Here is a 27800-nt window from a genome sequence, read left to right on the forward strand (position 1 = left end):
AAAAACGCTAGTGTGAAAGTAGCCTTAAAGTTATTTTAAACAAAGTCCGCATTCCGTGAAAAAAAAAAAAAAAAAATTATATATATATATATATATATATACATATATATATATATATATATAAAGAGTTCTCAACCCTACAGGCCCTTGTTTAAAGGAAGCCTCAGCATTATGCTGTGGGCATGAATCTTAACATCCCAGGTGATCAGCCATTATCACAATGGGAGTTTTAAGTGAATAAGTGAACATATAACACATAGCCAAGTCTGCTGGGGTAAAAGTATTTTCTTTAGTGGTTCTCTTCTGCTATGGCTACTAAAAAGAGTTCCCGAGTGGGAAATGCCCTTCTGTGATGTCCTTTTGGCTTAATTGGGCATATGGCTTCATGGTATGAAAATGGGTTGTCTGTTAACCCCTTAATGACCAGAGGTATTTCAATTTTGAATTTCTGTTTTTCGCTCCCCTTCTTCCCAGAGCCATCTTTCTAATTTTTTGGTCAGTATGGCCATGCGAGGACTTGTTTTTTGCAGGACAAGTCGTAATTTTAAACAACACCTTTAGTTTTAACATATCGTGTACTGGAAAACGGGAAAAAACTTCCAATTGTGGTGAAATTGCAAAAAAAAGTACAATTCCACAATTCTTTTGTTTGTTTTTTTTACCATGTTCACTAAATGCTAAACCTGACCAGCCATTATGATTCTCCAGGTCATTACGTGTTCACAGACACTGAATATGTCTAGGCTGTTTTTTATTTAAATGGTGAAAAAAAATCCAAATTTTGTTAAAAAATAAATAAATAAAAGCCATTTTCCGAGACCTGTATTGTCTCCATTTTTCGTGATCTGGGATTGGGTGAGGGCTTATTTTTTTTGCACACCAAGGTGACGTTTTTATTGATACCATTTTGGTGTAGATATGATCTTTTGATCACTTATTACTACATTTTATTGTACTGTAGCGGCAACCAAAAAAATGTAATTCTGGCATTTTGAATTTTTTTCTCGTTATGTTGTTAAAAAATCTGGTTATTTTTTTTTATATTGATAGTTCGGGAGATTTTGAACCTGGCAATACCAAATATGTGTATATTTGATCTTTTTTTTATTGTTTTATTTTGAATGATGCAAAAGAGGGTGATTTGAACTTTTATTTTTTTTATATGTTTAAAAACTTTTTTTTTACTTTTTGCATGCTTCAATAGTCTCCATGGGAGACTAGAAAGTGCAGTACCTTGAACATCTGTTACACACAGGTAATGATCAGATCGCCTGTGTGTAGCAGAAATGCTCACTTGCTATGAGCACTGACCACGAGGTGGCGCTCATAGCAATCAGCAATGACAACCATAGAGGTGTGGTTCAGACCTCTGGTTGTCATGCTGAACCATCAGTGACCCATGGTCATGTGACGGGGTCACCGATGGGTGGGATTTACGATGCACTTCCAGTAATTGACAGTTACATGTCGCTGTAACGCCGGTGGGTATGTACCTTGTTTATCCGGCGTTACTCTACATGTCTCTGCTTTAACACTTTGCTCCTCTCCCCCTAAGTAGCAGGGATACTGTTGTCTGTTACCTGTATGGATGCTACTCAGTTCCCTGCTCCGCTGCGTAGCTGTACATGTGTTGTGATGTCTTTGCTCCACTGCATGATCATCCGCATGTGCGGTCCCTGGCTGCCACTGTGGAAGCTATCCATGGGTTGCAAAGTTCTCTGCAGCTGGTGCATTACTTTCCACGTGTGTCCAGGATTACAGCTGCTGCCAGGTGCCCTAAGCCTCAGTTCCTGTGCTGACTGTGCTGTAATGGTTTCTGTTTGTGCTTAGGGTGTGCGCTGCCACACCTTCCTACCTATTGCTGATGGCCACTTCCTATATAAACTCACTCTTTCCTGTTGGGCGTTACCAGAGTTTTGCATTAAGCTTGAGTCAAGACACTGTGTGTTTGGTGTTCAGCTCTTGTTGCCTATGTTCAGTTGTAGGAAAGCTGATGCCTGTTCTTCCACCTGCTCTCGAGGCTGAGTACCCAGATCCGTTTCTGTTTGTGTCCATTTTTTCCGCCTGCTCTGGGGGCTGAGTACCCAGATCCGCCTTTCCTGGAGGCTGCATATCCAGGCCCGTTTCTGTTGTGTTTTGTGTTCCTGCCTCCCTGAGGGCTGCATTCTTAGGCCTGAACACTTGATCTTGCATCCGTTCCTGTACCTGACCCTGTCTGAACTGTGTCCTCTGTGTTATGTTCCTGAAGTCTCTCTGTGTCTGGAACCTTGTACCCAGTGATTGTGAACTAACCTGGGTTTGTCTTTTAAAGATGGAGTCCGGTGTTTTTGCTGAGCGTTTACCTGGGCTGCCATGCCTGTGTCCCAGATGTCCTGATGTAACCGATGATTTGGGCTGCCATGCCTGTGTCCCAGATGTCTTTCCTGTGTCCTGATGTCCAGCCTGTGTCCTGATGTCCAGCCTGTGTCCTGATGTCCAGCCTGTGTCCTGATGTCCAGCCTGTGTCCTGATGTCCAGCCTGTGTCCCGATATTCCCCTGGTTCCCCGGGATCCACCCTGGGGTGACATCTGTCCTGAGTCTGTGTTTGATGTTCTCCTGCTGAGCCTGTGCTACGCCTGAGGCCTGAGTAATAGGCCATCCTAGTATGCCCGTGCCAGATGACCCTGGACTGCATCAACCCATGGTGACCCCTGCCATTGTCTGATATCTGTCTGAGGTCGGTGTCTCATGTTCTCCTACTTGAGCCTATGATACGCCTGAGAGAGGCCATCCTAGTATGCCTGCGCCAGATAACTCTGGACTGCATCAACCCGTGATGTCCTCCTGCCTTCGTTTGTTATCCTGAGTCGTGTACCGTTCCTTGATGTGCGGAATCAGAAGCCTAGCATCGTAATGTTCTCTTTATGTACTGTGATTTTGTTTAAGTAAACTTTGTTCCTTCATACCTGAAGTAGTGCGGTGTTATCTAGTTCTGCATGCTACTATCCACAAGCTCAGCTGCCACAGACCCTGTTCGCTGCCCTTCCCTAGTCTGGGTAGGTCCAGGTTCCCTTCTGTGGTCCATTGGGTCCACATTTTGTTCCCACCTGGGACACTCGCCACACGTTATCATGGTCTGGCGACGTGGAGGCATCGGCTGGGCCATGTCTGTGGTCGCTAGCCATAACAGTCGCTGTCCAAGATTGACAGCTGCAATTAACTTAACAAGTTAACAGCTGTGGGTGAATCGTGATTCCACCCTTGGCTGTTGCAGGCACATGTCAGCTGTATAGATCAGCTGACATGTGCCTGGAAAGGTGTGGGTGCTGAGCTGAGGAGGAGTCCGACTTGAGCGTACTATTATGCCCAACGTCGGAGAGGGGTTGCAACAAAATCATTAATAACAAATCTCTTTGTGGCCCCCATCTGAGACCCCTTTTTCAGTAATCAGAATTTCTACTTGTCTCAATAGCAAGAGTCTATCTGCTGTAATGAAATCCTATACTTAAATTCCCCATCATATTGCCTAGTAATGTAATGATTGAACTTTAACTTTTTTTAAGTCAATGCTAATAGTTCATAATAAGGGCTGTTGATTTCGTATCATAATCTACTTTTTGTACCAGTTACCAAGCCAAACAGCCTATGCGTTGTTCGGACTGGCTCATCAAAAACAATTACAAATCTTGAAAAGCAATACAATCTAAAAAAAAATTGTCATTTTAATTTCTAAAGGGGAACATTTTGTTGGAATTTTAGACTGTAAACTACTGATACCAACGGTCACATTGTATATGGCTAAAAATAAGTGTGTTATAGTATATGAAGTAATTTCAAATGGCAGGTCATCTTACAAGTGGAAACTAGACCTTTAAAAAAGCTCATTAAGTTTTTATAGGTCTTATCTACTTTGTCCTCATTTGTAGTCCTCCAGTCCTCCACAAGTAGGTGGTAAACATAATCTGCAAGTAATAGTATTGAGTGAATGTGCTTGGATAAGGTGTTATCTGACCATGCTCGGTTCTTAACAAAGTGTCTTTGGCGTGCTCGAATAATATGTTCTAGTCTCTGTGCCTGGATGTCTTGCGGCTGTTCCACAACCACAATACATGCAGGGATTGCCTAACAAACAGCCAATCCATGTATATGTTGTGGCCGTCGAACAGCCGCCAGACATGCAGCTGCAATGACTCAAACTTATTTTTTGAGCACACCGAAGACACTCTGTTAGCACACGAGCATTCTCGGATAACACCTTAACCCAGCACGTTCGCTCATCACTAGTAAGTAACCTAAAAATGTAGCCCTAGCGTGGAATGTTTACTGCTATAGGAAAAGGGCCCATCAGATACTTGTGACTCTGCCTATCTCTGGGGAACAAGGATCCAGCATATCAATATTTAATATGTCCAGATCATCTTTCAGTAGACCACAGATTCTGGAGGAATATGGATCTTCTGACAATTCGTTAGAGTTTACCATCTTCAATGCAGCAGTGAAAATTCTGCTACAAAGGAAGTATTGGAAATAAAGCTTGATGCACTTGGCATAATTTAGTTTCACCTTTCAAATAAATGTTTAACAAGCTTTAGTAGTTAAATCACAGGTGTAGATAGGAGGAACAACTGGGATATGTGACTTGTATGGAAGAGAAGGGGTGCGTTAAGACACTTTCAGATAGAACATAATTTCACCACTCCCAATATCCCCTCCCATTGTATTTTTCTGCTGCCTAATGCTTCACACTTTTCAGCTTCTTCCTCTTCATGAGGAGCATCTTTGTCATGACTTCGCCTTGCCACCTCAGGATTTTCTGCGCTTTGCTTGCCCAGCACTGTTCCAATGTTACCCAACCATGTGTTGGTGGGAGAGGTAATGAGAAGACTTGCAATCCATATATGCTAACAATGGGGGCACTGATATTTAATAGGGCAGAGTCCCACCACCATTAGATTCTGCTTTTTCAGACTAATGAAAACACTCAGTTGTTTAGGGTATATTCCCACACAGCGGCTGACAGCCATCTAAGGCCCTACCAGAAAACCACACTGAAGTGGGGGCTGGTGTGGTTTTCAGATTGCTAAAATTGATCATTGATTGATTGTTAATAGCTGTGCAGCTCTGCGGGTGAACCTGCAAAACTGCAAGGCCAGTAATAGTCAATCGTTTAACAATCACTTTCTGAAAACCACACCGAGTAACATAATAATGCAGATTTTAGCACATTTTGGCTACCCCATGGCCGCCTACAGTTGCTCTATGGGACTGTACACTTAGGAAAGCCGCTGATGCAGCAGCCGCAGAATCGCCACATTTACAAATGACTGCCGATTATGAATTGGCGGCTTTCTTATATGCCCCTGTTGTCTCTGCAGCCGCCTGCCCCAATGCAAGTTCCAGATGGGCAGATGGCGGTTCACCACAGTCTTATTATGCCTCTGGCTAAACAAAGGTTATATACATTTTAGTGTTCAATTATACAGTATAAATACCAACTACAGGTACTCCCTTTGTATTATTTTTTTAATGCTCACTTAAAATATAAATTTTTGCAGCTGTTGATATCCAATCCTGTTTTTAGCAGATAAATAAAGGGACGTCAGAGGTAAAACTTGTACAGTTTATGTAAATTAGAACTTGTCAACATCTACATACACAAAACGAAATGGCGCATGGTTTTCTACTGGTGAAGGAACCCATTAGCTCACATACTGCAGAGCTTCCAGATACAGGCAGAGGAAACTTCGTTCATGGTGTGATCCTCATATCAGGTGTGTTACCCTCCCTGACAGCTAAGTGTTCCTAGCATGAACACTTTGTGAATGACTCTTGTGGCAGCAGTGACATCAGCACTCGCTAAGGCTCCTCTACTTTCCAGAAGAGATCAGTGTTCTCTGTAATCTCTGTCAGAGGATTAGTTCAGACTTTCACAGTGAACTCACAAATGGTTATACAATATGTACCAGTTGATGTCACATTAATATATTAAACTCTTGCTATATTAGCAGCAGCGAGACGTAATTTCAGTTTGAAGTGAAGTTGCTCATATAAGATTTCTACAGCTTTTAGTGACAAGTTGTGGGAGATTATCTGCTCTTAGTAACACGTTGAGGCAGGACATTATCCATCCAAATTTAGTGTGACACATACAGGATTAGGTTTCTCATTCTGGACAAATATGGTAAATCCAACGAAACCCATCTTACATGGAACAGAAAAAAGACCACTCCAAAGAAGTGTGTTGCCGGTTAGTGTGTAAACGATAAGTATATGTTTATTATTCCATATAATGTGAAGCAAAATGTACCCTCTCCCGGAGGTCTCAGCATCCACACATACATTTTCCATGCCTAATAATTCAATGAAAATAATCCCCACCCCATTTATCTGCTCATCTCCCTCTACCTTTACATTGCGGAGCAGACTGACATGGCCCCCTGGGTTGGAGTAATGCCAGTGAAGTATGCACATTTTCCATTGTACATAACATCATTGCAGGAGGAAAAACTATATTTGCTAATGTATATGTGCACGCGTTCAGGATTTACAACAGAAAGTCCTGATATAAATCCAGATGTGTTAGCAGGACCAACGCTGTTAGATCCGCACTTTTATGATGCCTTTTTTTACAGGCGTTTTTGTTGCACATTTTTCCCCACTCGTTAGTTTGTGTGAAATCTGCATTAAAAATGTTTAAATAGTCGACATGACTGATTTAAATCTGCAAGGAAAATATAAGCCTCATTTACTTTTTTGGAACTAGGCAATACTTCAAGTTTTGTGGCAAATCAAGGGGATAAAAACACGTCAAAAGCGCAGTGTGGGCACATATCCTTTAAATATGAAGGCAAGTCATACAATTTGTACAGGTATTCCTTAGATTTGCAATATTTTCCTCCATTATGCTTCAATATGTATCACAATACTAGTTTTAGTATAATGTACATTATAGTGGCCTCACAATGGCACAATAAACCACATTGCAGTGCCTTTGGTTGACCGCATGTGGCGAGAATGGTCTTGGGTTAGATAAGAGTTCTGCAAACAACATAGATGAAAGTTGAAATTGTTGGAAATAAATTTTGATCGTTGAAGTGCGTTGATATACAGAGATATGTATTTCCCATTGTGACCAGTAAGAACATGACTATGATTATTTGCTTTTGGACATTTTGATAATAGTATATTTCCCTGTACACTATGGAGTATCGGTTAGTAATTAACGTTCAATTATTTTACATCAGTATTTGTAAGCTAAAACCAGGAGTGGGTGATAAATACAGAAGTGGTGCATATGTTTCTATTGTACTTTTCCTCTGATTGTTCCACTCCTTGTTTTGGCTACAAATACTGATGTAAAATACTGACCAAATACTGAACGTGTGAACGTTGCTTTGGGGGTCTAATTTATTGTTTTAGTTTTCCATTTACACCTTATTTTTTTAATGTGTGCCTTTTTTGTAAATTCTATTTTATGTGTTCACCTGTTTTGGGGCTTCCAGATGTTTTCAGCTAAATAATCCATTACGACTTTTAAAAACACATTTTTAATGCAAATGTACTCCAGAGACCCCCTCTTACCCCACTGGGGTGATTCTATGTACTCTTAATATTTTTTTAACACATTTTACATTAATTTAGTGTAACATGTGACACTTTATTCTAAACACATGCGAAAAACAAGGTAAAAGGAAAAAAAAAAAGCTTTTTTTTTTTATTTTGCCCAAATTTCATGAACCACTAGACTTTGAAGGACTTGAACATTGAACATCAAGTAATGTCCCGCAAGACACAAAAAAATGTGATTTATAAAAAAAAAAACTGCAAATGATAAATCGGGCACTTAATTCTTCTCTTTATACCCACTGCCGGATACCCACTTTTCAGGCTGAAGCAGATGGGGAATGATCTTCCTGTGTCTTGTGTATTAAGTATCGAGCATTTTGTATGCAGCATCTTCAGAGTGAAATCATTGCCTTGCGACGGGAGGAGTGTTACCCCGTCACTACAGCCTGTCACAACAAGAGCAATTGAGCACTACAAACAGTAGCTAGAAAAAGTCATTCTCTCGCTCGTAGCCGCATTATGTGACAGATCCGTTTTATATTCCTTGACTAGACAATAGTAACTTTTACATCCATTGCAATTGCCATGAACCATGTCCTGAATAACTATATAAAATTGTTATATAGCGATTATATTATTTCTTGTCTATATTTTGTTTTATATTCAGATATTTAATGTTCACAGATAATTATGCTGATTTATCAGTTAAAAGCATTAACAATTACGTGATTTCTCGCTGTTCAATATACCATCCCATTCGATTTCTGGCACTGTAGCTGGTGTGTGCATGTGGACATGGGATTAGTAAAAATGATAAACCCCAAGCAGAAACAACGCTATCCAGATATTTGCGCAGAGGTCGACTGCCACATGTCAACATAACTTTATATCCTTGTTTTTATCTATTGTTTTGTTTTTTTTGTTGTATCATTCAATTGCGTAATAACAATAACGAATTACTTCCTACGTCTGAAATCGGCACCCATGATGCCACATCCCAACGTGTCTCTATGTTGGGCAGCTTCCTTACTGTCCTCCTGCTTTCAGAGTAATTCTAGCCAATATTGAAGTGACTACTGATACAATCTGGTTTAGGTTAGCCTTCGTTCTGATGTTATGCTGTATTTCTATAATAAACAGTGTTGGATTCCATTCTACTTTTTCCAGGTTTTTTATATATTCTGTAAGTCTGTGAGAAATAGGAATCAGACAAATATATTGGCACTTTGTTACTTGTATTAATTTGTAGCTTTATGTACGAGATTTGGGCACTTAAATAACAAGATTGCATTACACCTCGCAACAATAAAACAAAGATGAGAAAGATCTTAATGTGGCGGCGGTGTAAACCGAACGCCAGCAATTGTGTAATTCACCACCCTTTTTGGAAAGCAGATAGTATAAAGTTGCATGGTGGTTCCAGACCACAGATTCCGGCGTTTTCTATGTATTTTATTATTTAAAAACCATAAGCGGGATTCAGGCGACATCCACAGATCCTGAAACTCTGCAATTTTGTGTAATTATATTTCCCCCCCATAGGTTTAATGATGACTTTTAAGTACAATCTATCTTTGATAAATAGTCCCTCTGCACTGAATGTTTATTAGATTGACAGGAAAATGCACTTGGCTCGCTTTATTTCCCTGCCACTTATGAGTCAGGCAAATTTTAATTGGAGCAAAAAGCTTTTATTTGCACTGTAATTTTACTTAAGGATCATATCCTTCAGAATCTGGCAGATACTTGTATTTCTTGATTGCAAAACACACACTCAAGAGAGGAGAAAAATACATGCCCAAGATGTCATTATTCAGACTGTCAGATTAGGGGAATTGGACAAGCAACACGTTATCAAATCTTAACAGCTTTACCAGCGATTACCCATATTTCTATTTAAAATGTAAGCCTGAGCGATAAATGGAAAAATGTTTCCTTAACATTGTAAAGCTTATTTCATTAAGGAATGTAAATTACCCGCCGTTACTTTGATTAGATGTATTCCATTTTTCTTATACGTTTCAAGCTCTTGACATGACTAGTTGTCAGCATTCCCATGTAATATGTGAGACGGCTGTGTGACATTGTTTAACCTCAGACTACTTTTAGAATTATAAATGACCTATCCCCCCCCCCCAATTATTAGATATCAATAGTAAGAATCGAACAGAAAATAAATTACTCTCAACTGTCACAAAATATCCGCAGCCTAAAATATAAAACCTTTCCAATACTTGGCCAATGTTCAAATACCTAGACACCACAGAAATGTAAATCTGCGTTGCGTGTGCAAACTGCGCGATGTGTGACTTTAGATCTTACGCTGCTGTCAATCTCTCCTTGGCAAATCTTGAGCGAACCAGTGTGTCATCGCAAAGAGACCTACTGCCATCTACTGGTGGAAGGGTAGATTATGGTCAGGGATCTCCCTTTTTTTTCTCCTTTGTGCGTGCATGGTTCTCGAGTTGAAACCATGAACAGACTCCTTGCATATAGCATGAATATCTTACTCATGAATATCCAGCTCCAGAACCCCAGAAACGTATACAGTTAATTTGGAACAATCCCTGTTAATTTCCCAAACTCATTCCCACTAATATAATGGAGAGGGATTTAATATGAATTTTATCGTTGTTATTCATAATATTAATTGCTAATTTTATCAGGTTATATGCTAGAAAAGGATCTCTCACTAATGATTTCTTTTGGATGAGCAACTGTTAGAAATGCTCATTTTAGTGACACAATGTTAATGTGTGCAGCTCAAATGCTGAATGTCTGTTGTGAATGGTGGTGGCTGGAAATGTTTCTTATCGTTTTCCATCCTATAATACTGAATTAAATTTGGAAATGAAAATTGTCTCTTAAAATATAAATATATAAAATATATCGGTATATGTATGTATGTATCAAAATTTATTCTCTATAGCTTTAGATTTTAAGAGGTAAACTTTTTTTTTATAAAATGCCGAAACTATCGCTGTTTCAGCAGTGGATAGAATTCCCTCGCTAATCACATAATGTATGAAGTCAAAGTATCTCATGGTATAAACAAATTAACTGGTGAATTTCTTTTGTTAATTTTAAGTATAAACTGCAAGTGTTGACGAAGCATGCAGCCGAGCTCAGCAAGTACATGCCAGAGAAGGTAGAAGAGGACACCAGTAGCATTCTGAGATCACCGATGCCAGGGTCAGTGGTGGCTGTTTCCGTTAAACCTGGTGATATGGTGAGTGCCACTGACTTATTATATCTATGATGTCAAAAAACTATTTTTTTTAAAATATTTAGCGTTTTTTCATTCCATTAATAGTCACGTAAATACATATCCTATTTGTACCTGTGTATGATTAAGAGACATGAAAAATCATGTTCTTGTATGTAGTCTGTAGAAGGACAAAATCTACTGACATGTATCCAGTGTGCTTTCGGAGGCTCCAGGTCTTTATAGAAAGACATGGAAAGAGCAGGCATATGAGAGGCATTCCGCTTATGTTCTCATACAAATTATTCCAGTGACTTGTCACTACGTTCTTCCAGTAGGCATACGTGTCCTACTGTCAGCACATAGATTTAGTAAATGCTATTATACTAAGATTTGAGATCTGTCTTATTATTACTTGCGCTACTGTTATATACTTCCTCGTGCACCAGGAACTATATATGTATATTATGCTGGGGGTTGTTATAGCACAAATATAATTGTAAACGGATGTTAACTGTTCTGTGGTTAGTACAGACCTATTTTAGTAAAATTACGGTGATATTTTTTCTCCATTTTAAACCAGTTTCATTTTGTCAGAGGTGATCAATCCTTCAGTAAATGCTCAGACAAAATGCAACAAGAAGCCAAGACATTTTTCAGTGAAGGGAAAAGGATATGTTAAAAATAATAAAAAGTTCATATATATCAAAGGTTTCAGCAAGGTACAGGAGGGAAGCAAGAGGTCACCTTCTGAAACTAGAGGGTGGGAGGCTCTCGGGAAATGTGAGGAAGTACTTCAAGGGAAGGGTGATGAATTCATGCTATTTACAGTGAGAGAATTCAGATATGCTCAGAAAAGACACAAAGCTATCCTAAAAGGGTAAGGAACCAAAGGATATGAAATGCTCAGAATTTTCACGGCAGCCTAGGTGGGCCTCTTACATCTGCACTTTTGTATTGTCTCACTGTTTTGTATTCTAGGTCACAGATAAAATATCACCAGGAGAAGTTAACAGTTCAAGTATACTAAAGTCAATTCAGTCTAAGAAAGTTCCATTTCAGTGTGCACACGTTTTATTAATATATCCTAGGATGTCATAATTTGGCACAATTTGTGAAACTGAAGTTTACTTTTGTGCAATCGTATATTTTACCCCCAATATGTTTATGAAAGGTTTAGACAACTGAAATTGTGAAAAAAAAATTGAAATACATATATTTATTAATTCACAGCATTACAAATCCATAAAAAATAAAATATCTCTTCCACTGGACACAGTTTGCATTTCCCAAGGTAGAGTTTAGGGACATGGAACCTTTTTGGTTAAGATACTGCACCATACACAGCCGTGAAAGAGGTACAACACCGGTTGTCTACGGCTTCCTTATGTTTCTGGAATTGGCCATGAATATTCTTGAAGGGAAATCTAAGAATTTTACCACATTTATTATTTCATTTGGAGCAGGATATAGAGTTCAAATGGAATTTTCCCTATTGGAGCCGTGTTAGTGAGTCTTTTACCTGCACAATGATATTCAGTTTATCCATTGATGCGGGATCCTCTTAATTTCACAGATTTTGCGTTTCGACCCCTGGCATACAGTTTAAAAATTTTGAGGGTTTTCTTTGCCAAAATTTATATGGTTTGTCGCTGAATAAAATCCCCCAAAGTTACATTTAAATACTTTGCTTCTGAATACTTCCTGTGAAGGGATAGAAAGCAGACTGTAAAAAATTGATTCACCTTATCTTACATTGTGTGAAACCCATTTCTTCTGCTTATAGACAGTGGGAGATTCAAACAGTCAGCATGCCTGAGTGCAGAAGAACAGAGCGCTTTTGAATTGTTGTTATATTCAAGGCTGTGGACTCCAAGTCGTTCATGGTCTTTAATATCGATTTAATGAAGAAGCACAGTGCATCCAATCGCTGGATTGGGAATGAAGGATATATGTGTGTATGTATGGTTACCACGAATGAGAAACATACATGTCAGACCTTTGAACTATTTCCCTACTGAAGCAATTCAAAGCAAAGTTGTCATTGTAAGAAAGTTGCAGTGGGGGGTTTGAGACCTTCAGCTGTTTCTCTTGTTTCTGGGAAGATTTGGCATGAAGCAATTGGCATTGGTATTTCTTATATTCAGTAAAGCAGCCAGGCCAAAAGTCTTTAATGTACGACAGCTAAAAGCAAGGGTCTACATACTACTTTGGGAACCATAATTAGTTATTTAAGTGGATTAAATTGTATACAACACTTCCCCATCACCCATAATTTAATACATTCCATATTGTAATGACCTGATTTCTGTAAATATGAGTAGACTTAATTCCATAAATGAACCAACATAACTTATCAAAGCTAAAACTACTTATCATTACAAACCCATTTAGTAGCCGAGGAATGCGACTTGATTAAAAATTAAAATATGCTGAAATTAACAAAAAGAAAAATTATCGTAATAGGGTTTTTCTTTTTTGAAGACAATAGATATGAAGGTTCCATAAATGAAAGCCTCTTTACTGTGACAGTACGTACAGCCTTTATAAGAATAAACTCAGAAATAGTATTCTATGTTTGGTTCACATCATTGTTCTGTATCTGAAATCTCATTTGTCTGATTTAATAATTTCTCACTTTTCAATCTTCATTTCTATTTCATTTCATCAATTCTTTTGACACTTTACCTCTCTACATAACTAGTTTTTAACTTTAACATGACTAATTAACTAGGGCTTAGTTCACATTGTATTTTTGTCTGTTCTGTCTGGTTTTAATTGCATCGTGATGGATATAATACTGAAGTCTGCTGTTCTATTAAAACATAAATAAAATTAACATTTGTATCAGTCCATTATACCATAGATTGATCATACCAGTCATGGCTGCTGTAATAACAGCAGTCATTAACAATGACTAAGAAAGTGATGCAATACATTTACATTAATGAGCCTAGGATGAAGCTTGACAGCCAGCTATAGTTTGACCATTATAACGCATACATTTTTTGTTAACTAAATCACTTGAATAATTACAACACTTTGAAATGACTAGAGTAGTAATATCGCTTGATGATACTATACCAATCAAGAACACACAATATATAGCCTTTGCAAGCTTTTCTTTAGACCACAGTTTGTCAAGTCCCACCTTTTCTTTCTTCATGTAAATATGAATATCTCTGAACATGAACTTGCAGGTATTTTATATATTCCATAGGTTGAGATACATACCCTGTAATATATATATATATATATATATATATATATATATATATAAAGTGCCGGTATTTAAAAACCACCCATTGTTTGTACCTGTTTTCCTTTTCAAACTCATTCCAGGAGATTCCTCTCAATATGTTTTCAAACTAGTGTTCAGATATAATTTAGGACTGCCAGAAATGATTTCTGCACTCTTTCTCCGACAGTCCCATAGACAAAGGATGGAGTGGAGGTAGATGGAGCACACTGGCCTCCATTCCATTCAAGAGTAGGCTCTGTGGAACCTGACTTGTGGAATCCAGAGCCTAAGTCTCAAGGATGCTGTGGGTCTTAACAATCAAATCCTCAGCATTCAGTAAGTTATCCTCAATCCTATACATGGCAAAATCCCCCACCTCCTCGCCAAAAAAAATTGTGCTGCAAAGCAACAGTGCTAACCACTGAGCCAGGAAAAACCCATGTTATTCAATAAAGCCTCGGGATTCCTATCCTCTTTTCTATCCTCCATACATTCCATTTCTTCTTTGTGTTGAAGAGTAATCTCTGACAAACTGAGCTCCCAGGGAGGTGCTGTTTGACAAACCCATATGCCTAGCAACTAGTCTGTCTGAGCTGCTTTAGCAGTATACTGACAGAAAAGAAGAGAGAAAAAGAATTTGAATGCAGTTAAAATTTGGCAATCTCATTCTGGAGTACTTTGCTAACGAGTAACCATTGTTTTTTTTTATTTTATAAACCAATAGTACACATAAAATCAATAAACTTTGTAATATATCTTGTCAGTGAAATCTGCTTCGTTCTCCTCCAAGAGTGATAATTTTCAAAATTCTCAATTCCTGATTAAAATTTGTAATCAGTGAAGAACGATTTTTACATTACTCAGAAAGGAGATGACAGTTGGTTTTTATAAGATTCTATGTAAAAGGGAGGGTCGAGATTGGAGCTCTGCCTCTGGTTCCTCCCTCCTCTCTCTCCACTTCATAGAATCTTACCAGTTGCAACTTTCATCTCCTATCTGAGTAAGGTATCAATCTATCTTCTCTAAACACAGATTTAAGGTTCAGTAATCATCCTTTACAACAGATCCAGCAGCAATGTGTTGACAAAAAAAGTTGTGCAGACTTTTTTTGTCCTTCTAAAAAAATATATTACAGCTGGATCTGTTTTTTACACATCAAAGTCTAAGGCTGTGTTCGCATGTTGCATTTTTGCTGCCGTTTTTCTGCAGGCAAAACCTGCTCTCATCAGCTTACAAAAAGCAGGTTTTTGCTGCATTTTTTGCTGCGTTTTTATCAGGTACATTTTTCGTTTGTGCATGCTGATAATGTTAAGTGCATAAAAAAAACATGATGCAACTTCCTGAGGTTTTTACACCAAAAACGCAGCAAAGCATGAAACCTGCGTTTTTGCACATACGCATTGCTTTCTATGGGTGAAAAAACACTGCAAAAACGTTGAAAGAAGTGACATGCTGCAGTTTTCAAAAACACAACAGTTTTCCAATTCAGTCCAGAAAAAAATCCAAGCGTGTGCATGAGATCTGTGAACTCTCATAGTTTTTGCTGGTAGTTTAAAATGCAGCTTAAAATTTGCATAAAAAGAAGCAGCAAAAACACAACGTGTGAACATGGCCTAAGGAAAACAGATCCGTTAGTCATCACACAGTTATTAAATATTATCCCCTTGAATCTGGACTTGTATCATGCTGCCCATATGGCAGCATTGTAGGGGCAGGTTTGATTTAACGTAAATGTTTTGTTTAATAAAACAAAAATAAAGGCGCAGAACCGGTCACAATAATAAAGTGCCAGACCCGGAACCATGAGCTTGGGGAATAAGAGCCTTTAACTATAATCTCAGTCATTACAAATGGTGAGCTCGGGGAGTTCTGCTATGGTCAAACTATCTTTGTGGCACGCTTTCATTTGTAACTAAGAAATTTAGAACGAATAAAAAATGTAGGACACTGGTTATTAGTAAATGTAATTATTAGTTTTTGGGGTCCCGCTGTCGAGTTGATGCAGTATTTATGTGAAACTTCATATATCTACATTATCCTGTTGAAAGTACAACTTCTCCCTCCTCTCTCTACGGCCGTCGTCAGCTTTCCCCTCTAAGTTTTCATCTTATAAATTTGTATATTTGGCCTTGACTCTAAGTAACGCAAAGTGACAGCTGCTTTCTAATCCTGTTAGCAGCCTTCTCAATCGAATGTCATGACAAATCTTGTCCTCCCACCTACTCCTCCTAAGCTAAAGAATAAGACACAGCAACATGTTTAGATGGGACACAAACGGCCTGCGTTCAGCAGACTTTGACATCCAATTATTTAAAGATTTGTGCAGTTTAGCACTTGACAAGCATTCCCAGTTGTAGAACCTCGGAACATCTGTAAGATGGAGGAAAGAACCTTCCTTTCATGTAGTATTTACAGATGTTACGTCTTCATATTCACACTTGTAATAGGCCCTGCATCGTATGAAGAAGTTGTGATTGTACTTTCAATATAAAGGAATAGCAGATTCTTCTCCGGTCAGTTGTGACTGCTTGTTCCTAGGCAACAGGGTATAATTCATAAAAGCCTGAGCAGGTGGATGCAGATAGGAGGCCTTGCAGGAGATCTCCTCAATTCTAGATCTAGCACAAAAAAATCTCACAAGCATGGTGATAGCTTGGAAGGAAAGCAGTGGAACAAGAATTATGTGGGATACAGCCAAAAAGGATGAGATTCTGTGCAGACATCAAGCACCCACAAAGGAAAACTATGTATGATATTCACTGATGACCCCTTTAACTATATACTGTCATTCACTACATTCTATCTAAAATATAACTTTTTGTATGCCATAGTTAATTACATGTAGATTCTCTATGTAATTAGTGCTTTATTTAATACAATATTGATATAGACTATATTACATATTAAAATATGTAAAAATAAAATCTAGTCTATGGTGTGTGTATACACATGCATATAGTGTGTGTGTATATATATATATATATATATATATATATATATATATAAATATATATGTGTGTATATATGTATATTTGTAAGTATGTACCGTACATCGTATATATAATATAGAACGTGTGTATGTGTAAGTGTGTGTATACATATATAGAGATTATATAGAATATATATACATATTTATATATGCATTATATCCACATATATTATATACTCAAGCACTCTCATATTCACACATATATATATATATATATATATATATATATATATATATACATACACACACACACATTGTATATACAACCACTGTATACATGTTCATATACACATTCCTATATATGCATATGGATAAAGTTCATATTTAACTTGATACATTGTATGGTTCCTTTATGTACTTGGTGTGATGTTTGTAAGCTCTAATAGGAGTTATCTCTGCACAACGCAAAACATAGAGAAACTAAACAGACATTGAAATAAAGGAAGACATGAGGGATTGCATCTTTACTACATGAGGCGTTGATGGTGGACTGAATTGTGGCCTAATGATGTGAGTCTATGACCCTGTGCTGAACAAACCAATTATATGTAGTGGTTCATCTTTAATCCTTTGATCTAGACAGGCAGTTGGGGTCAGATCTCTACAAGAGGGAAAAATAGCTTTGTTTAAATTGATGGAATGGGAAATAAAAGCGCCATCAGTGAGTTTTAAACTTTTAAAGTATGACACAATTAGTTTCTCTTTTTGGATATATCAGTTTTATATTTTTCTTTGCTTAATAATTCTTTCCAGTGCGACCCAGGATGCAGGTAATTTAATATCACACAGTGCATGTAATGTTTTTAAATAAGGAAAAAATCAGTTTGTACACAGTTAAATTTAATGCAACACGCTTATGTGAAAATGTGAAAGTTAACTGGAAATCCGGGTAGAGAGTAGAGCTTTTATTCAGAGCCCAAGATGCATATTAAACTCTCACACCTGTGTCCACCCCAAAAAATCTGTAATTGAAGTATTTCCACTTATGAAGGAAAATCAGCAGGGATGATATTGATCCATCTTTTTAGGGGGCCAGAGTGCAGCAGAAGGTGATACTGTGGAAGGGCTCCATACGCCCTCTGTTTTTCTGCCAAATTAGGCAGAAGGTTCAGAGAGTAGGAGAACAAAAGGCTGGTCTTATTCCATAGTGCAGCTTTATCCCAACCATCACCACCCCCTTACTGAAAACTGCTTTTTTCACCTACTTGTTTCATAATGGTGAGCTGCCTGCTTTTGCATTGAAACCGTTACTGTTGAAATAGGCAGGAAACAGTTTTGTTTTAATTGCTAAAATGATTCGGAAGTGCTTCGTGCGCTGCTTCTATACAGCAGGTGCTGTGCATTAATTGGCCTGTGCAGGCCTGACCCAAGGTCCCTTGCAGCGGGCCCAATTTTAGGCAGAGTTTAAATCACTTATTTATTAAATTGTATAACCTGGCGTACATGATGAGCGCTTGCAAGTATTTTATTTCATGGTCTGCAGTTTCTAGTGTCATGTGGGTTTGGAAACTTGTGTTTCTTTGGTAATGTATTATCAGCAGGTAAGCTCTAAATACCATCCATCAGGAGCTAATTTTTTACCTAGATACTCTAATGACTGATGAACCTGTCTTTAGTGCAAATGTTTAGCACAGTAGAGAGCCATATGCCCCTGGCACGGGTTCCTATGCGCTTCTTGAGTAGAACAGATTAAGACAGAAATGAAATTCTAGTAGTCGCTTACATTTTTTGCTCATATACCGTAAATATATATAGCATGGTATTGTAAGGAATCTGATAATTTTTACTGTAAGAAGCTACGAAATATACATGTGACAATTGATATATAGTAGCTATCCTTGCTCAGCCTTGACAGAACGGCATCATGCTTTGTTGCTTTCCGTCTGCTTCGGCCAGACCTTAGCACATTAGAAGTCCCTCCCCTGTGTGGGAAGACCACAGCTGTTACTGTAAATCTCATCCAGTAACTGTATCACCCCATTTTGTGGCTCTGAAGGATGAAATTGAGAAATGGAGCACTGTGCAGTCATCCTTCACGTCTGCAATTTTAGCCTTTGCATTTCATTTTCATGCTTTTATTCCAAAGCAAATGGCACTGGGCGAGCAACAGAGTCCTTGATAAATGTTCGCCATTCCCTTCTATGCTTTTCCTATTCTGTGCCTCATGATTCCAGCCTTGCTGTGTGACATCTTTGATACGCCTATGGACAGAAGAGGCACAGCACAGTCAATGAGAAGTTCTTGAAGTCATGTGTGATTACTCTCTTACCGTGGTATGTGTATTCGGGAACCTTTTCCTAAACTTGACAGGTGCTTTAATTAGATACAAAAATAAGTTTACATCATTAGCACAACAAAGTCAATGATGAGCCTGCAGACAATCCTCCGGGGAAGTGCGTCTTTGAAAATGAAAGGGACTTGATAGATTTCCATATCATTTATAACTCCCCTAATTGCATTTGGAAGGCTTGCCAATAAAAAGGAAAATTGGCAGCCTATATCCATTATAGTAATTTTGCCAACCATGGCAAGCAGCTGGCTTTACTGGATTTTATTTCCCCCACCCATAATTAATCATCAGCTGGAGATGTCTGAAACTTCACATTGGAGCAGAGCTGCGTCACATCCACACTTCCTTTAAAATGCAAAAAAAAAAACGGCTTAGTACATGTACTGACAGCTCCTTAAAGCAAACTCATTTAGGTACAAGGCACACTGCCGCTTAATGAGTGTTACTTTGAAAGTCGGATGTGAATGTGACCTCTGACTTTCCCATGTCAAAGGAAAGAACTCTGCAAGCTGGATGAAAGATACAGGATGGAGGGCTGCAAACTTTACTCCAATTAGACGAGGAGCATAGAAGTACATCAGCACAGATTGGGTTTATCAGAGAGACTTGTAGGGCTTGTGACTATTTAGTAGGAGTAGCAGTGAAAGCCGCCTGTCATATCGATTTGGGTTGTGTTCAGTGATCTATGTTTCTTTGTAGAATATGGCTCAAACGAATCTGTTCTTAAACTGAAGGCAGGTGGCTTGTTTTCATTTACTCTCTTTTCACTAGTTTTATGTCCATGGCTTTAAACTTAAGTCCATTAGGATGTGGGTTAGAATTGTCATATATGTGTACATTTGTAGTCCAGGTCTTGTTAACTTGTGAATATTTCCACCATGTCCTGATTTTTATTCAATAGCAACACACAAACATCATCAAGAGTAAAGTGTAGAATAATTCTTACTACGTCTGACAGGACCATTACAAATTCAGTTGATGACAACATTCTTCTAGCTGAAGAATATAGATTGCAAGCTCTTGGTTGCACAGTTTATTTCTGGGCTATGATTTCGGTTTTCCATCAGAAGCTGAAAGCATCTGTCATCTTTATGTTAGGGGCATCATAGGTTATGACTGTAGCAGATTTGGATCAGAGCAGTGTGGACAAACAACACCTCCAACGTATGTTCACTAAGTCTCATCTTCCAGGACAGCATGATATCTCACATTTCCAACACAAACACCCAGGAAATGCTAATTAAAGCCTCATCCCCAGACATTTTCATAAACTCTTCAATGTGTCACTTCTTCTTGGCTTTAATCCTTTCTCATTCCTTTTTTTATCCATGAGATCATAGTGGTCTTATTGGTTTATTGTTACCATGATTGTGCAACTGGACAGCACTGAAACTGTATGTGTCCCTTCCATATTTACTTACCATATACTCAACAGGACATATCTTTTTACACCCATTGTGTATAAAAATATAGAACACCTTAGTCTTAAAATGGCTATATAAAATACATTGTATTTCTAGCCCATTACACCTTTGTTTTAACTTTTTTCATGTTTACAGTGTATGTGGGTTTTGTCACTTATCCCATTAATACCAGTACTTGTGTTGTGATAGGTTTCTGAGGGACAAGAAATCTGTGTAATTGAAGCGATGAAAATGCAGAACAGCATGACTGCAGCTAAAACAGCAAAGGTACTGTGCTTCCCTCATTTTTAAATTTTGTATTGTGTATTATTGTGCATGATAAGCATGAAATATACCATATATATATATATATATATATATATATATATATATATATATATAGTGGTGTGTAAAGAACTCTATTGGATCTGATTATATAAACTCTATATATAAATATATAAGGTCCGAGATACCTGGGCGTTGAGGAACAATGTAGAATAATAAACTATAGATGTCCATAGATTAAGTTATGTGTTATAATGAGAAATGACCCGGGGAAAAGTATTGAACACATTAATAAAGAGAGGTTCAAAAAGGCCTGGAAAGTCTTGACACCAGCTGAAATCAATCAGTAATTAGAAACCAATCCTGCCACTTAGTGAAAAATAGCTTGTTCAACCCATGGCCTATAAAAAGGTGTTTCATTACAAAGGTACCACACAAGAAACATCTCATGATGGGTAAAACCAGTGAGCTGTTTCAAGACTTTTGCAACCTTATTGTTACAAAACATACTGAAGGCATTGGTTATAGTAGAATTTCGAAACTACTGAAGGTTCCAGTGAGCACTGTTTATCGCAATAATCCGGAAGCACAAAGAACATCATTTCACCATAAACTGGTCACGACCAGGTGCTCTCTGCAAGATTTCAGACCGATGAGTGAAAATAATTTTCAGAACAGTAGATAAGGACTACCTGGAGAGCTACAGAAAGACATGGAATCAGCAGGTATAATTGTTTCAAAGAAAATCATAAGTACTGCACACAACCTTCATGGCCTGTATGCACTCTCATTATGCAAGATTCCATTTCTGAACATACAGCATGTTCAAACATGTTTAAAGTTTGCTCAACTACATTTAGACAAGCCTGTAAAATTTTGGGAAAATATAGTCTGGTCAGATGAGACCAAAATTTAACTCTTTGGAAGCCTTAATACAAACCATGATTGAAAGCTAAAAGGCACTGCACATCACCCAACAAACACCATATTGGCAATGAAGTTTTGAGGTCAGAACATCATGGTGTGGGGCTGTTCTTCAGCATACGCCATGGGCAAACTTTATAGAAATGGACAAATGTACTGAGGCATTCTTGATAAAAATCTGCTGCCATCTACCAGAATTATGAAAATGAAACGAGGGTGGACATTTCTACAAATCAATGATCATAAACACACAGTCACGGAAACTCTCAATTGGTTCCAAAGAAAGAAAATAAAGCTGCTAGAATGGCCCAGCCAATCACCTGACCTGAATTCAATAGAAAACCTATGGAAGGAGCTAAAGCTCAGCGTTCATAGGAGCCCACAGAACCTTCAGGATTTGAAGAGTGTGTGGAAGAATGGGCCAAAATCGCACGTGAGCAATGCATGTTTCTCTATGCAGGAAGCATTTTGAAGCCGTCCTCATCAACAATGGTTTCTGTACGAAGTACTAATTGAATTTTAGTAAGCGTGTTCAATACTTTTTTTTTCTGACATTTCGCATTATTACACATAATTTATAGATATCTATGGTTTGATTTCTTTGCCTGTGTGGATTGGATGGGTTGTTACTTACATCTGGTAAGAATTTCATGTCAATAGCACCTTTAGAAATCTATTTACTTAGCCAATTGGTGACGTGTTCAATACTTATTTCACCCGCTGTGTGTGTATATAGATAGATTTAATAATATATATCATTTTTATTTCCTCTCGTTTGAGTATTACAATGCTTGGACATGTATGTGCGGAAATCCTCATTGTTTGACCATTCCTTATTTTGATACATGTTCTACATTGTTCCTCAACCACAGTGTATCTCTGACCTTCTCAGGTATGTATGTATAGAGTTGACTGTGTGCGTGTGTATATATACAAGCATACAGTTATACCACCTTTTAATGACTTAAGAAAATCAAATAAATGATGGTAGAAAGCAAGCTTTCAGGACTTCTTAGGTCTCTACCTCAGGCATGGTAAGGCTGGGGTCACACTTGCAAGTGTGATGCGAGAAACTCGCGCATCAATGCCCGGCACTCGGGACTGGAGTGTGCAGCTGCATAGAAATACCTGCAGCCGCACATTCCGGTCCCAAGTGCTGGCGGCAGTGCCGGGTATTGATGCGAGAGACTCGTGCGAGTTTCTCGCATTCCACTTGCAAGTGTGGCCCCGGCCTAAGACAAAGTATCTGAAGAAACACAAATATATGCACACAAAAAAGCAAACAAAAGAGAAGCATGGCATAATTTTTTTTGTACATATGTGTTTCTTCAGATACTTTTTAGACCTAAAAAGTTTCAAAAGCTTGCTTTATAACATAATTTATTTTATTTTTGTTAGCCATTAAATGATATCATACCTACAAGATTATCTTGTTTTTCCCACAAATTATCTTGTTTTTTTCAACTGGCTAACACGGTACCAAACCCTTTTGTTTTCAGTAGGTATTTTATTTATTCAGTAGCAGAACATTGCTCCATTAACTGCCTACAATTTTAAGTTTACTTTTTTTTTAATCAAGAAATATAAAATGAATATTTAATAAATGTATCTTCTAAATATTTCACACACATGTTTTGCATGTTGGAAATGTCATTGTACATATAGTGACATAGTTTGTCAGATCATGTCATAATTAGGAACATAATCTGCGTTAGTAACAGAATTTCTTACCTGTTGGCGGTTTTTTTCAGCCATCCAGTTTTTATTACTGTATTTCAGAATATTTTAATACCATACTATGACTATATATTGTAGGCAATAATTGTATAACTGGTTCTATATGTGAGAATGAGAAGTTTACATGTCATGTACTGTATAATAATTAACTGTTTTTGGGACTGATCAAATTGCAGTTTCTGGATGTTCATTAGTTAAGGTACCGTCACACTAAGCGACGCTGCAGCGATACCGACAACGATCCGGATCGCTGCAGCGTCGCTGTTTGGTCGCTGGAGAGCTGTCACACAGACAGCTCTCCAGCGACCAACAATGCCGGTAACCAGGGTAAACATCGGGTTACTAAGCGCAGGGCCGCGCTTAGTAACCCGATGTTTACCCTGGTTACCATCATTAAAGTAAAAAAACAACCACTACATACTTTCCTACCGCTGTCTGTCCTCTGCGCTCTGCTTCTCTGCTCTGGTTGTGAGCACAGCGGCCGGAAAGCAGAGCGGTGACGTCACCGCTGTGCTTTCCGGCTGCCCGGCGCTCACAGCCAGAGCAGAGAAGCAGAGCGCCGAGGACAGACAGCGGAAGGTAAGTATGTAGTGTTTGTTTTTTTTACTTTAACGATGGTAACCAGGGTAAACATCGGGTTACTAAGCGCGGCCCTGCGCTTAGTAACCCGATGTTTACCCTGGTTACCAGCGAAGACATCGCTGAATCGGCGTCACACACGCCGATTCAGCGATGTCAGCGGGAGAGCCAGCGACGAAATAAAGTTCTGGCCTTTCTGCCCCGACCAGCGATATCACAGCAGGGGCCTGATCGCTGCTGTGTGTCACACTGGACGATATCGCTAGCCAGGACGCTGCAACGTCACGGATCGCTAGCGATATCGTCCAGTGTGACGGTACCTTTAGACATCTCCTTGAACTCAAACATTTATTTAGAAGGGGAAAAAAATGAGAATCATAATTGAAAAGAAAAAAATACAACTATTGTTTCTGCGGCAAGATTCATTGATACTGCTCTCCTTTTCAAACATGACAACTAAAAATGTTAATGGCATGTGTAACAAGCTTGTAAGACCATGCAGACCAAAAAAACATTCCTTATCCATTTTAAATAGATGTATAGCTGAAAATCTAAGAAATTCCAAGTTTTCACTTTTCCTAGTGCTGCTCCTCACTACATGAATATTACTTCTACGGTACTTGTAGCAGCTGTGTAAGGTAATCAAGCGTAATGCAAAAATTGCACATAGCTCCATTCTATATCTTCCAGAAGTAACATTTAGGGCAGCTGTGATCTGGTTCATCTATTTCCAATTTCTTTTTGCACTATTTTTTTTTCTTAGTGTATTTTAAACATTTATCTGACTTTTTCATTTACAGGTGACATCTGTACATTGCAAGCCTGGTGATACCGTGGGAGAAGGGGATCTCCTAGTGCAGCTTGAATAAATCCCAATCACTACATGACTCCATTTGACACTTTATGATTATTATGATGATTTCTGATGAACTAGCTCATACTCCTGTTTTGACATAACATTCCTACAAAACAGGTTTTATACAGATATTTATTACAAGTATGGGATGAATAAAACCAATAATTTCAAAAGTTGTTTGTGACTTATGTGTATTGCATTCTAGTATATTATCTATGGTCCTTTTACTAACGTGTTAACGGTTTATGTTCCCTAAGAAATTATCAGTTCTGGTTTTAATGTTCTTTAAAGAAAAAAAAAATATTAAGTGATGGTAATATTTATCACAGAAAGTTATCCAAAGTGTTTTCCATATTCATATCAACTAAACGTACAGTGTATACACTTGTGTTCCAAATTATTATGCAAATTGGATTTAAGTGTCATAAAGATTTAATTGTTTTGTTTTTCAAATAAACTCATGGATGGTATTGTGTCTCAGGGCTCAATGGATCACTGAAATCAATCTTAATGTACCTTCACACATAACGATTTCGTTAACAATATCGTTGCTTTTTGTGACGTAGCAACGATATCGTTAACGAAATCGTTAAGCGTTACAGCGACCAACGATCAGGCCCCTGCTGGGAGATCGTTGGTCGCTGGGAATGATCAGGACCTTTTTTTGGTCGCTGATCACCCGCTGTCAACGCTGAATCGGCGTGTGTGACGCCAATCCAGCGATGTGTTCACTGGTAACCAGGGTAAATATCGGGCTGCGCTTAGTAACCCGATATTTACCCTGGTTACCATTGTAAAAGTTAAAAAAAACAAACCGTACATACTCACATTCCGATGTCTGTCACGTCCCCCGGCGTCCACAGGGTTAAAACTGCTTTCGGCAGGAGCGCTGCTAATGCACGCGCTGCTGCCGAGAGCTTTCCCTGCACTGTGTCAGCGCCGGCCGGCCGTAAAGCAAAGCACAGCGGTGAGGTCACCGCTGCTTTACGGCCGGTGCTGACACAGTGCAGGGAAAGGTCTCGGCAGCAGCGCGTGCATTAGCAGCGCTTCTGCCGAAAGCAGTTTTAACCCTGTGGCTGCCGGGGGACGTGACAGACATCGGAATGTGAGTATGTACTGTTTGTTTGTTTTTTTAACTTTTACAATGGTAACCAGGGTAAATATCGGGTTACTAAGCGCGGCCCTGCGCTTAGTAACCCGATGTTTGCCCTGGTTACCCGGGGACTTCGGCATCGTTGAAGACAGTTTCAATGATGCCGAAGTCTTTCCCCTGATCGCTGGTCGCTGGAGAGAGCTGTCTGTGTGACAGCTCCCCAGCGACCAAACAACTTACCAACGATCACGGCCAGGTCGTATCGCTGGTCGTGATCGTTGGTAAGTCGTTTAGTGTAACGGTACCTTTAAACACATGTGATAATTAGTTTTCCAGGTGATCTAATTAAAGGAAAACTACTTCAAAATTATGTTCCACATTATTAAGCAGGCCACACTAAACAGGATCTCTCCGCTGCTGAAAAGCATTAAATAGTGCAATGCCTTGGACAAGGTATGAAAACATTAGATATTCCAACAGTGGTCATCATACTGTGAAGAGATTTGTGACTGAAACAGAGCACAGACAGAGTTCATGCAGATAAAGGCATAATGAGGAAGGTTTCTGCCAGACAAATTCATGGGATTAAGAGAGCAGCTGCCAAAATACCATTACAAAGCAGCAAACAGTTATTTGAAGCTGCTGGTGCCTCTGGAGTCCCTCGAACCTCAAGGTGTAGGATCCTTCAAAGGCTTGCTGTGGTGCATAAACCTAATATTCAGTCACCCTTAAACAGTGTTCACAAGCAGAAATGGTTAAAGTGGGCCCAGACATACATGAACACTAATTTCCAAATAGTCTTGTTTACTGATGAGTGTCAAGCAACCCTGGATGGTCCAAATGGATGGAGTAGTGGATGGTTGGTGGATTGCCACCATGCACCAACAAGGCTGCGACGTCAGCAAGGAGGTGGAGGAGTCAAATTTTGGGCCAGAATCACGGGGAAACAGCTGGTAGGACGCTTTAAGGTTCCTAAAGGTGTGAAAATGACCTCTGCAAAGTATTTAGAGTTTCTGACTGACAACTTTCTTCCATGGTCTAAAAAGCAGGAACGTGCCTTCAGGAGCAAAATCATCTTCATTCATCACAATGCACCATCACATGCTGCAAAGAATACCTCTGAGTCATTGGCTGCTATGGGCATAAAAGGAGATAAACTCATGGTGTGGCCACCATCTTCACCTGACCTCAACCGTACAGAGAACCTTTGGAGTATCATCAAGCAAAAGATCTATGAGGGTGGGAGGCAGTTCACATTAAAACAGCGGCTCTGGGAGGCTATTCTGACTTCATGCAAAGAAATACAAGCAGAAACTCTCCAAAAACTCACAAATATTTCAATTCAGAGATGAACAATAAAGCCCTGACTCAGGAAAGTATTTTTGCAAGAAATTTGGTATAAAACACTAGTCATTAATTTTTGTGCAACTCAAAGTTGTGCAGAAATATTAGGACTTTTGGCATTTTCATGCCAGTTTCTCCCAGATTTGGGGCGGCAGGATGGTGGGAGAGGTGGAGGTATCATCACAGTCGTCTTACTCATGACCAACTGTTGCACATCTTACGCCAGAAAGCTTACTCCAGTCCCAGACTAGAATAAGATTTGGGTGGGGCTCACAGAGGCGCATGCCACTTTTCAGATGTGCCTGCTT

The 27800-nt window shown here is 38.8% G+C and overlaps 1 protein-coding gene across 1 annotated transcript in view; it reads left to right on the forward strand.

The window, feature by feature from the left end:
* Positions 1 to 25232, forward strand: part of PCCA (propionyl-CoA carboxylase subunit alpha) — a 791250-nt gene extending 766018 nt beyond the window's left edge. The window contains exons 22-24 of the mRNA XM_069757971.1: positions 10635 to 10775; positions 20885 to 20962; positions 25000 to 25232. Coding sequence (XP_069614072.1) covers positions 10635 to 10775; positions 20885 to 20962; positions 25000 to 25068 — 288 coding nt within the window. The 3' untranslated portion in view covers positions 25069 to 25232. The remainder of the gene's footprint in view (positions 1 to 10634; positions 10776 to 20884; positions 20963 to 24999) is intronic.
* Positions 25233 to 27800: the final 2568 nt, after the last annotated feature.

The sequence above is a fragment of the Ranitomeya imitator genome, chromosome 3 (genome assembly GCF_032444005.1).
Source record: "Ranitomeya imitator isolate aRanImi1 chromosome 3, aRanImi1.pri, whole genome shotgun sequence".
NCBI lineage: Eukaryota > Metazoa > Chordata > Amphibia > Anura > Dendrobatidae > Ranitomeya > Ranitomeya imitator.